We start from the raw sequence: 11623 nt of genomic DNA on the forward strand, positions 1-11623 counted from the left end.
TGTAAATTTATTTTAGTAAATAGGAAAATGCCTTTAATTTTTCAATTTAAATTTAAATTCTTAAATGTTTAGGTACGAAAAACTACTCTTCAGCACTGATCAACACTGTTATAGGGTGTTATCGATATGCACTCGACATCGATAGCGCCGAAACTATCTAAATGGTTGCCAATCGTTCTGCGCCAATCGAGTTGCTGAAGGAGTGCAATAAATATGAATTAAATGGTAAATATAAAACCGCGACAGGTGTTGTTTTCGGAGTTGTTTCGTTAGCATTGTTTTTGTTCCCGCTGCTGCACCGTTGCAATTGTTGTTGCTGTTCCTCGAGAGTCGCGTGGTTGTGTGTTGTTGTGCGACGGGTGTATGTTTATCAGTGTGTGTGTTGTGTTGTGCGGTTCCTCCACCAAAAAAAAAAGGAGCTGCGAAAAAAAACACGGCAAATCTATTGATTTTTAACAATACGCACATGTATAGACACACATAACGGTAAAGGGGGAGTTTGTTTTTCGCACGCCTCCTTTTTGACTCAGCGGTTCAGCGATTGCAACAATCGGCGACAACAAAGGGGCACCACCGCCCCGCCCCCCGTGGCAGCAACCGCATGCACCATCCACATGCACCACCCACCATCCCGTGTTGTTGTGTCTGGCTGCAGCTTCCTTTTCTGCGTTTCCTGCGTTTGTTTTGCCTGCGCGAGGACTTTTGGAGGCCAAGTTTACGTGTGCGCAATCAACCACGGACACGGGAACCCAGAAAAGGGGACACATATAGACAGTTAGTAGTGGGTTAATGTTAATTGCCCGCATTGATTTCGCTGTCCAACAAGGGTCACTATTAAACCAGAGGTCACCACACCTGCAGCACCATTAGGAAGCTCAGAATAGCCCCCCAAACACATGTACAAATGTAGTATATATGCAAAGTGATTAGGAATACCTACATATATTAGTTAAACATAACATAGGAATGCCCCCTGGCAGAATGGCCCAAAGTGGTGAGAAATTTTGAAATATCGCAGCAAAACTAGGTGTTATAAAAATATCACCCCAAAAACTAATACAGGATTAATCAAAACAAAGGGACTTAATATACACAATTAGTATTTGTATAGGCGGCTTGAATTTTGATTAAAAGGATGTTCTAAAACCGACCCATTAAATTTATAAAATTCAGAATAGTTTTATAATTCCTTTTCATATGTCCAGATTAGTCCCATATTTCCCTTTTAAGACAATAAAAAAAATTACAGTTTTCAATTTAATTTTAAAGATATTTTAAAGTAAGCTACGATAAATTTTATACACGGCATACAAAGGGTTAACAGCTAAATAGGACGTTTTAAGATATTTTAATTTCAATATTGAAATACTTTTGACTTTCCATAAAAACATAATGCCGCATGATAGGGTATCGCAACCACTACATCACCGACAGCGATGGCAACCTGTCCCTGACTTTTTGCTGGGCTGTGCTGCAGTGCAGTGATTCACTGCCGCCTTAGATCATCGACTAATCACCCATTCTCCTCCAGGCAGTGGCCCACAGTGAAGCAGCAATCGCAGCAGCAGCAGCGGATGCAGCAGCAGTCCTCGAACAGTAGTAGCTATCGAAGGAGCAGCCACATCCCTCATCCCAGGAGATCCCAGTTGTTGTCCAGCCATGAACTCCAACTCCTGCAGCGACAGCAGCAACGAGTCCATGGTCAATCCGGCGCACATTCAGATGACCTTTGGCCAGCAGACGCAGCCGCAGCAGCAGCAATCGCAGCAGCTGCAAGGACAACAGCAGCAGCAGGAGCGATATGTGTGGGAGATGCGCACCCGTAGTCCGAACGTGACGCCAGCCAGTACGGTGCTCAATTCGCCGGATCTCAATGCCGAGCTGTCCTACGTCCCAATGCAGGGTCTTTCGCCATCCGGCGGAGGGGGTCAGGTGCCCGGTGGCTATGGTTTAAATGCCGCCCGAGATTCCGGCGGCTATTACTACCAGCGACCGCATTTGCATCAGATCCGGCTGGGCAGGAGTCCAGGTAGTCAGTTCGAGTCCCGGGATGTCCTTCCACAGGTGAGAGAAACTAAGAAATACTTTTGCACTCAATAATTACATTTTTCCTCATTTTCTTCAAGGGATTGGCCAGTCCCGGCTCACCAACGGATGTGGGCAAGGCGGATGGTCAGTGCCTGCGGGATGGCGAGATTGTGGTGTTCGACGACATCGACACCAACTGGATGAACAAGGCATCGAGTGGCCAGCGACCAGGCAGCAACGAGGATGTCCTCAAGGTGACCAAGATGATTGGCCAGCTGCCCATTGCCGAGTACGAGGGATCACCGCGTCGATTTGGCAGTCAGCCGAACTCAAACACTATCACCTTGGGTGGTCCACGGAAACGACCGCCGGGATTTCCGCAAAGAGTTTCGCCCACAACCAGTGGTGGAAATGCAACTGCAAATGCGACAAATGCCTCGGCCAAGGCTTCCGTGGGCAACCTAATCGATTTGATCGATCACGAGGAGGAGCGTTCGGGGACGCTACGCGAAAAGACCCCGACTTTCGATTACCTGTACGAATTCTCGGAGACCAGGAAAGTGCTGGAGGAGTTCTTCAAGGCGAATCCGGAGGATGAGAAGCGATACACAGACTACACCACGGAAAGCGGCGACGATGTGGCCAGTTCGGTGAGTATAAAAGCATCCAAGTGGCTCAATATACCAATTTAACATTTTTTTTTTTGGGTAGCAGCAACAGGAGTACCCGGCCACGCCCTTGGAACAGGCATACATTGGCCAGCGGCTAGCGAGAATACCCAAAGATGAGCTCTACATGGTGCACCGCTCGCCTATTAAAAAGCCAGTGAGTCTTTTCAAAATAAAAACCATTAAACTTGCTCACATGCAACTCATATCTAGCCCAGTGAACAGAATCCAGCGACTGCCTACCAAGAGCACAATGACATCGAGCTATATATCGATTCGAATAGTCGCAGCAGCGGCGAGCTGGCGGACACGGAACTGGAGGCCAATCTGCGGCGGCACTCGCGAAACTTCACATTGTCGCCGGAGACTACGGATTACGATTCGAATTGCGGCGACCTGGATAGTCTGTCCAACGACATCAACTGTCCCACGGATTATGGCAAGCTGTATACGAGCATGCCCGTCTTGGAAGATGGCCTGAGCAGTGGTCACGCCTCCGATACGGAGAACAATGTGTCCGTGGTCTGTGACAAGCAGCAGTCGTCCCAGTCCCAGCCCGTCCACGAGCACAATGGGAATGGTGAGCGGCTGGAGAACGACTACAATGTGATGAGTGCAAGCATGGCCACTCTGACCACAGATGCATCGCAATCGGCACTGATTAGCGACTTCGCCTCGCTGCCCATGCCCATGCCCCCGGCTCCGTCTCCATGCTCACCGCCCCAAATCGAGATCGCCGATGCCAGCGAATCCATGACCATGGCCTCAGAAGCAGATAATCCATTGGACAGTCACTACGGAGCAGTTTATGCGGCCGCTTTGGGAGGTTCTTTAACAGAACAGACAGGAGGATCGGGACTGGGGGTGACTTCGGTGACTGCAGGGGGATCTCTGCCATCGCATGCTGCATCGGAAATCCAGGAGGCCATGAAAGAGATCCGTTCCGCCTTGCAGCGTGCTAAAACGCAGCCAGAAAAGCTGAAATTCTGCGATGAGGTGCTGCCGACAGATCCGGAATCGCCGGTTTGGGTACCTCGCAAGACAACGACGGTATCGGTGGCCCAGGCTGCTGCGGCGGCGGAGGAGGAACCAGACACGGACCTGGAAACGGATCGTTTGCTTGGTCAGCAGCGGCACGATGAGCAGGATTTTTTTGCCGATCAGGTGAGGAATACAAATATATACCCATGTGCAATTCGTTAACAATAATTTTGTTCAATCCCGCAAAGCCCCTTTCCGACAGCAATGCCAACGAGGGCACGGAGATCGCCACCAATGGGCATATGAATGGCGCGGCAGACAACAACAACCCGAATCCAATGCCTAATGTCAAGCCACAGACCTACTCGACGGCCACCATACGGCAGGGTATCGGCACCTCTCTGACGCCCAATTCGCCGGATATCTGCCAAATCGTAGGCACGGCTGACATCTCCATCAGTTCTCCGGAGAAACTGCAGTTCAGCAAGAGTCCCACGGGATCCATCAAGTCGCTGAAGGACTCGGCCAACTCGGACAAAAAGGCCAAGTCGCGAAACAAGGAGGGTAAGCATTCTGGAATTCTATGTAGTTTTACTGGGCAACGCCCCCGGTTTTTCGTTTACTGATATCGAAATCCATTCGACTTTTCACGCTGCAATCTGTACCCATTTAATGCTGATATTATGTAAGTCGCTGTTGCCAGGCGAAGATTTCGCAATATTTTTGTTTATGAGTGCACTTTGTTTATAAAAAGCAAACCTCTTTTTAATTAAAACCGTAAACCATGAACCTATTACCCCATTCCCTCAATAACAATAAGTATACATTACCCTTTAGGTCTCTTGGAACCCAAAGTTCTCATCGAGGGCGTGTTGTTCCGGGCCAGATACCTCGGATCCACTCAACTCGTCTGCGAGGGCCAGCCGACCAAGTCGACCAGGATGATGCAGGCCGAGGAGGCGGTCTCCAGGATCAAGGTAAGTAGGCTAAGCCCCGTGGAGCACTACAAAACCACCTCCATCCAAGAAACCCCGCTAGGCTATGCTCTATGTGTGTGTCTAAAACTTTCTCGTTCGCTTTTCTCGTTCCCTGCTGCGCATTCCTCTCGATAGGCTTTGGTAAGCGATCGTTGGCCCCTTAATCGTTGCAAAATAAAACCCTCTTTAAAGTATTATTTATTATAAAATGCTTATTCATATAATATTCTTACCAGGCTCCCGAGGGCGAAAGTCAGCCGAGCACTGAAGTGGACCTGTTCATATCAACCGAGAAGATAATGGTGCTGAACACGGATCTCAAGGAGATTATGATGGACCATGCTCTGCGCACCATATCCTATATAGCCGACATTGGTGATCTAGTTGTGCTAATGGCTCGTCGCCGGTTCGTGCCCAATAGTGTGGTGGATCCAGCGACCGCCAGTCCACTGGGTGATGTGCCCAGTCCGGGAATGGGCGAGGATGGGTCGCCGCCCAAGGAACCACTCAGCAAGCACAATCGCACGCCCAAAATGATCTGCCACGTGTTCGAAAGCGATGAGGCACAGTTCATAGCCCAGTCGATCGGACAAGCCTTTCAGGTATATATTTGCTATAAAATATAGTCCCACTACCACTTAGAAATTAATATATTTGCGAAAGCTTGATCATGTGCTTTAAAAACTTGATTGGCGGTTATCAATGGTTTGATTTTATTCTCAGTAATTAAAAAAAAACATTTCCAAAGTTAAATGAGTGCATATCAACAAGCATAAAATAGCAAATACATTATTTTTAAAATTATAAGTTGCAGTTGGTATTTCAATATCAGCAATTGTAGAGGGCCACAGAAATACATTATTAGGTTTCACATTTTTGACATTTTACATTTTTTTTCGAAAATTTCACGAAAAAATCTGTGAATGCCAGTCGATTTGAAATTATGTTACGACTTCGACAAGGTATGGCATTTCATTATGGGACCTTTATTTACATTGCTATCGTAAAAATACTGATATTTTTAAGCGCAAAATCATTAAAAATCACATTATTGACATTTCACATTTTAATATTTTTTAATTTAATATTTTTCCTAACTAGGTGGCCTACATGGAGTTTTTAAAAGCAAACGGCATCGAGAACGAAAACCTGGCCAAAGAGATGGACTACCAGGAGGTGCTCAACAGCCAGGAGATTTTTGGCGACGAGCTAGAGATCTTCGCTAAGAAGGAGCTGCAGAAGGAGGTGGTGGTGCCGAAGGCCAAGGGCGAGATCCTGGGCGTAGTGATCGTGGAGAGTGGCTGGGGCTCCATGCTGCCCACCGTGGTGATTGCCAACCTGATGAGCTCCGGAGCGGCCGCCCGCTGCGGCCAGCTGAACATCGGCGACCAGCTGATCGCCATCAACGGCATGAGCCTGGTGGGACTACCGTTGTCCACCTGCCAGAGCTACATTCGCAATGCCAAGAACCAAACTGCCGTCAAGTTCACCGTTGTGCCCTGTCCGCCTGTCGTCGAGGTCAAGATCCTGCGACCCAAGGCGCTGTTCCAGTTGGGTTTTAGTGTTCAAAATGGCGTGGTAAGTCGGGCACAACTCGACAATTAAATGTTGTATCCTTAATTAATAAACTTTAAATTTTTCCAAATCCCTGGCAGATCTGCAGCCTTTTGCGTGGAGGAATCGCTGAGCGGGGCGGAGTGCGCGTTGGCCACCGCATAATTGAGATTAACAATCAGAGCGTAGTGGCCGTTCCACACGATACCATTGTCAAGCTGCTGTCATCGTCAGTGGGCGAGGTAATTAGTCAATTTAAAAACAATTTGAAACCGGGGACTAACAATTATTTTATAAACAGATCCTGATGAAGACAATGCCCACGTCCATGTTTCGTTTGCTCACCGGCCAGGAGACGCCTATTTATATATAAATATATGAAACTGTTCACACGCCTGCTCTGGAATCGAAAAACTATAAATTCGTCATCTGCAATCAACAAAAATCGAATCGACTGGGAATCGATTCAAAAATAGACCAATTATTAGCCTTATATTGATGAATGCACATACCGCACTTTTGGTTTTTACAAAAGGATAATGTTAGTATTAGCCTATTTTAATGAGTCATTTATTTGGTTGAGAATTTGACAATTTGTAAATCGATTAAGCCTTAAATGAGATTAATTGTTCGTCGATAAATCGTTCAACTGCCCAATATCGATATACATGCTAAGTGCAATGGAGATTATTATTATTGTTCCAGCAAATATTACTTTTTGGTCATTTTTCCCATCTTTGTATATGAAAAAGACTGAATTTAAAGCCAGTGCGAGTGTATGTGAGCAGTCATTGTAAAGTATTCAAAAAATTGTAAACCCAATGTCCCCCAAAAAAAATATACCCAACCTTCCCATTATTCCCTCGCATCCCGTAGCTTAAGCATTCGATTGAATTTACTTGCAAGCAATTATTTATGATATGATCTAATCCATTATTTGTCATGTAAATTAACCGTACTTTAGTTCTTTAACTACATTTATAATTTTCGATAAAGAGAAACAAAAAGCAACACACCTTATGCCAAAAAAGAGTTAGATTTCGTTATACTTATTATTGTATAGAGCCATTGCGGATGATTATTGCAATACCATTACCGATATTTATAATTAATAAATAGCCTTAGAAAAACGAAGCCATGCCTGCAAAACAACAAACAAAATAAATGCATTTAAAACGCGTCAGAACAAAAATAACCAAGCGCATATTGATTCTAATTGTATATGTCTGTACAAGAAATCTGCACATTTCTCGATTGATAATTGCCATATACATAACGATATATACTCATACGAAATTATGATAAATCTAAAGCGAAACAATAAGCAAAACAGCAAAAGTAATACGAAGAACAATAATTTCAGCATTGTCTAGTTTCTGTTAAGCGAGGGCATAAATGTATAAGAAAGAGATGGAGCCACATAAAAGACAGAGATGGCGCCACAGGAAGCGAAAGAGAGGGAGATAGAGAGAGAGAGAGAGCTTATTTTTGCATACTTTAAGAAGCGACAAACAAAAGGCAAATAAACCACAAAAAGCAAATAATTAAAACCAATATGTATACATATGTTGTTAATCTAAATGGAAACGACTTAACTAAAAAAATATTTTAAATATTTCAAGTGCAGGTAACAACAAAAGACGCAAGTTAATAATATTTATATAAATATATATATAATACTTCTGATCGCCATTCGGAAGCGCAGGTGCAATATTTTTGAAAAACATAGAAACACAAAGCCATAACAATTAATTAATAAATTTCTAAGCTACTCGGGACACGGCAACAACACTAAGGAACCCACTAACGAACTCTCTGCTACTGCGCCTCTAACTAACTTCTAAAACCAAACACTAATCGTATACTACCTAATGCAATTTATTTATTAATACTTAACACGTGACCGAATACAAACAGCAGCGAGAAACAAAAATAAACTACATTTATACACAAAAGTTAAGTAATGTGGTTTGGGGTTTTCTCCGGTTATGGTGGGGATTATCCAAAAGTGTTTTTGGTAAGTTTTCAGTTTATTTCTAATAATACAACCAATGTAAGAAGTGTACCATTCCTACTAGTAATTAATTTCTTGAAAGCATTTTTAACTTCATAAGCTTATAACATGTATATTTTTTAAAATTATTGGTTTCATTTAGTTTTTAAACATTTTTTATCAGGTTTTTTTTGTTTTCAGCCATGGTTTTAATGGAAGTGGCTGTTTTTGCTGCGTTGTTTTCGATTAATTCCACCCATAAAACATTAATTGATTGCATGGGTGGTGGGGGTGCAAAATGTTGTTGTTTTTGTTGACGCAATTGCAGTGGAACGAACTTTATTTATATGCGCCGCCCATGTGAAATGTAAAAAAGTCTCGCTGCAAGCAACTTTTGATTTACGGCGGAGCTTTCACAATTTCATGGGGAAACAAAACTCAATTTGTTGGACTCTGTTTCCGGCTGGAGGCGAAAAAATTGTTGCTCCAATTACGCAGAAATTGCACTGGCTGCAATGGCACACAGAAAGAACTAAAAGCATTCATGAATTGCCTCCACAAATGGGGACGTGTTTTTGGAAACATAAAATAACATTTAATACCTTTGAGTAATCCACGCACAGCCAAATAATGACTGTTTTGTGCCGCTGAGGACCTAAACTATTGATTCCAGGTTGATTTGGAAATATATATTTATTTCTTGCAAAAGTATGTTTTATAAGATTATTTGCGAAAATTTGAGTACATTAAATTTTTAACAATTTCAATGAAGTATTAAAAATAAATTAAAAATTTTTATTTACTTATACTAATGTTTTATGGGTAACAAATTAATTAAAGAATAACAAATTGATTAGAATCAAGTGTATACAAAATCCAGTAAACATTTGTTCTATATTTCTGGAGATTTTTTCTTTCTGTGCACACCCTTTTGCTACAAATGTGGCCCAGAAAAACTTTCAATTTAAAAATATTTTTACAACTCTTTTGCGAAAATGGGATTGTAATTTTTTGCCCGGGGAAATGCAAAAGCAAGTGAAAATATTAATGTGCAATGCACGTTTACAACCATGTTTATATGTTTTAAATCGAATAAAAACGTCACTGGGGTTGCGGTAGTAAGGTATAGTGAAGGTATTTTTATCTTTTGCCATTTTCGCATCGAAATCGTATGTAAATATTTATTAATTGAAGTCATTTAAGAACGAAAAAGGGCTGGTAAATGGAAATTGTTAAAAAGACACAAGTGTTTCGACCATGGACAACCGTTTACGTATAATTATTTATAATAATTGATAAACTATAAATAAATATTAATACTTGGGTATGCCATTTAAATACAAATATACACATTTTTATTATACTTTTTTATTTTATTTTTGAAAGGTTTCTTCTGAATGTCCTTTTTTACCTGTTGCAGTAAGCTGCATCAAAAACATACATCCATTTAGCCAGAGGAAGGGAAGTTCTCGGCTTTTCTTTATTGTTTTTCCGCAGAAAATGCATTCAAATGGCCATGCAGCTGTCATATATCATGCTGCACCATATCAGATCCTTTGACCAGCGAGGACTCGGACTCCAACTGCCATCCATTCCGCACCTCCATTCCGCATCCAATTTGCGGTCGGAGGTGGCCCTTTGTGTGGATTGCCTTTTGTCGCTTTATTGCCATTGTTGGTCTTGTTTTCGCTGTAAATTAAGTGACACGAGGAGTGGAGTTTGCTCGCCCTTTTCGCGCGTACTGAGCAAACACAGTGAGTACTGGCAATATATTTCCTTTCTCTTTACCTACATTCTACATTACAGGGCTTACATAGCGCCACATTACATTACATGACTTTTTAAGTTACATTTTCTACCTACATTTCTTACTTGTTTATCTACAATTAATATTAATATTTAAAAAACCAAGAAAATATATTTAACTAATGTCTTTATAAACTTGGAAATATTTCTCACCGATTGTCGATTTAAATTTATTTTGAAGAGATTTCGACCCCGGATTTTGATTTTAAAAAGAAACATACGTAATTAAAAAGAATTACTTAAAGTATATATAATAAATGCTAAATCAATGTTTTTAAATTATCGGAACTATAATAACATAATTTTCCGTTAGAAGCCAATGTTTACTGTCCCCTTCACGTATTATGCATTGTTCGTTTGACAATTCATCTGCGACGAAAGTGGAATTTAATATGCGCTTTCCTCTGATTCTGCATCTGCCACGCCTCCTTTTTTAAACCGCCCTTTTTGGAAGCATCGAGCTACAGCAAACTTAATCAAAATGCGATGTGGTCAGTAGGGGGTTTGGAAACCACGTGTTTGGCATTTTCGCACCTTTTTTGAGAAAATTAAATTGCCTTCAATGTCATAGACTGCAATCGTTTATGAAATATTGCCAGATAATTGGCAAAGGTATTAATAGTTATCAATTTAGCCGTTTAAAAGGGGAACATAAGCAATAAACTTAAAAAACACTTTAAAAAATGTCAATAAATTACTTAAAAAAAAACAAATTAAATCCATTAAACTTTTAATGCATGTGTGTAAATCAAAATAATAACTTAAGAGGCATCTTATAAATCTGGCTTTATTAAACCAAATTATCATCATAAAACTTAGACAAAGAACTCATTTTGCAATTTTGTATTTCCCTGTGCCATAAAGAAACTATGAATAATTTTATAAATTTGCCAAAGGAGTTCCTTCTGCATGGAACCCTGCAAATTCTGCTCCTCAACTTTGTTTCTTGGCAAAAGGAAAAGTTTTTCGCACATGTCGGGATGATGGAAGGGGGCGGGGGGCAGGGGTGGTGGCTGGGGCGAGTTACAAGGGGTTAACCTGAGTTAAAGTTGAATATTTGAACTTGCATATAATGTGTTAAATAAGTTGTCTTTTGCGCCGTGCCGCACGTGGCGTATACTTCATATTTCCCAACTGAATCGCAGTCGCTGTCGCTCCGCCTGTCAGTGTTTGTTGCTTTTGCTTGTGTGCGTGGGTTGGTGATTTTAAGGCGGGATTTTTAGAAATGAGGGTGAGGGTGGGGGGCGTGGATGGTGATTCGTATTCGGCATGACCTTGCGTTGCTTGGCCCCACCCAAGGTTGATGGAGGTTTTTGCCACTCGAAACGCAGCAAAACAAAACAAAACCGAACAATTAATGCAACTGGGTTTTCGTGCCTCATTTGCATGCAGTCAAGGCAGCTGCATCGTGTTTCCGTTTCCCCGCTAAAACCTCAATTAGCCTGGCTTAATCAACAGCCAAAAGCATTTGCTCTGTATTTTTTTTTTTGTGGGGATTTTATTTCGGCCTAGAACACAAGTCAAAATGTTTCTCTCGCTCACGGGAAAATGGTTTCGCTTTTGGTTTACGAGCAATCACAGACACTTTCCACGGTCACCACTCTTTTCGCAGAAAA

The 11623-nt window shown here is 42.0% G+C and overlaps 1 protein-coding gene across 7 annotated transcripts; it reads left to right on the plus strand.

Moving 5' to 3' along the window:
* The first annotated feature begins 148 nt into the window (after nt 1-148).
* LOC108045221 lies at nt 149-8168 on the plus strand. 7 transcript variants are annotated; one of them, XM_017124461.2, is made up of 12 exons: nt 149-225; nt 1532-2064; nt 2127-2678; nt 2740-2853; nt 2910-3860; nt 3926-4241; nt 4515-4654; nt 4790-4795; nt 4891-5256; nt 5756-6232; nt 6310-6450; nt 6510-8168. In XM_017124461.2, the coding sequence occupies exons 2-12, from the start codon at nt 1660-1662 to the stop codon at nt 6579-6581; spliced, it is 3540 nt and encodes a 1179-aa protein (XP_016979950.1). In that variant the 5' UTR covers nt 149-225; nt 1532-1659; the 3' UTR covers nt 6582-8168. The 7 variants fall into 7 exon arrangements, with proteins under 7 accessions (XP_016979950.1, XP_044317050.1, XP_016979951.1 ...); XM_044461115.1 differs by lacking the exon at nt 149-225 and adding an exon at nt 408-774 and having other exon boundaries at nt 4533-4654; XM_017124462.2 differs by lacking the exon at nt 149-225 and adding an exon at nt 409-774.
* Nucleotides 8169-11623: the final 3455 nt, after the last annotated feature.

This window comes from Drosophila rhopaloa, unplaced genomic scaffold (genome assembly GCF_018152115.1).
Source record: "Drosophila rhopaloa isolate 14029-0021.01 unplaced genomic scaffold, ASM1815211v1 contig_3, whole genome shotgun sequence".
Lineage (NCBI taxonomy): Eukaryota > Metazoa > Arthropoda > Insecta > Diptera > Drosophilidae > Drosophila > Drosophila rhopaloa.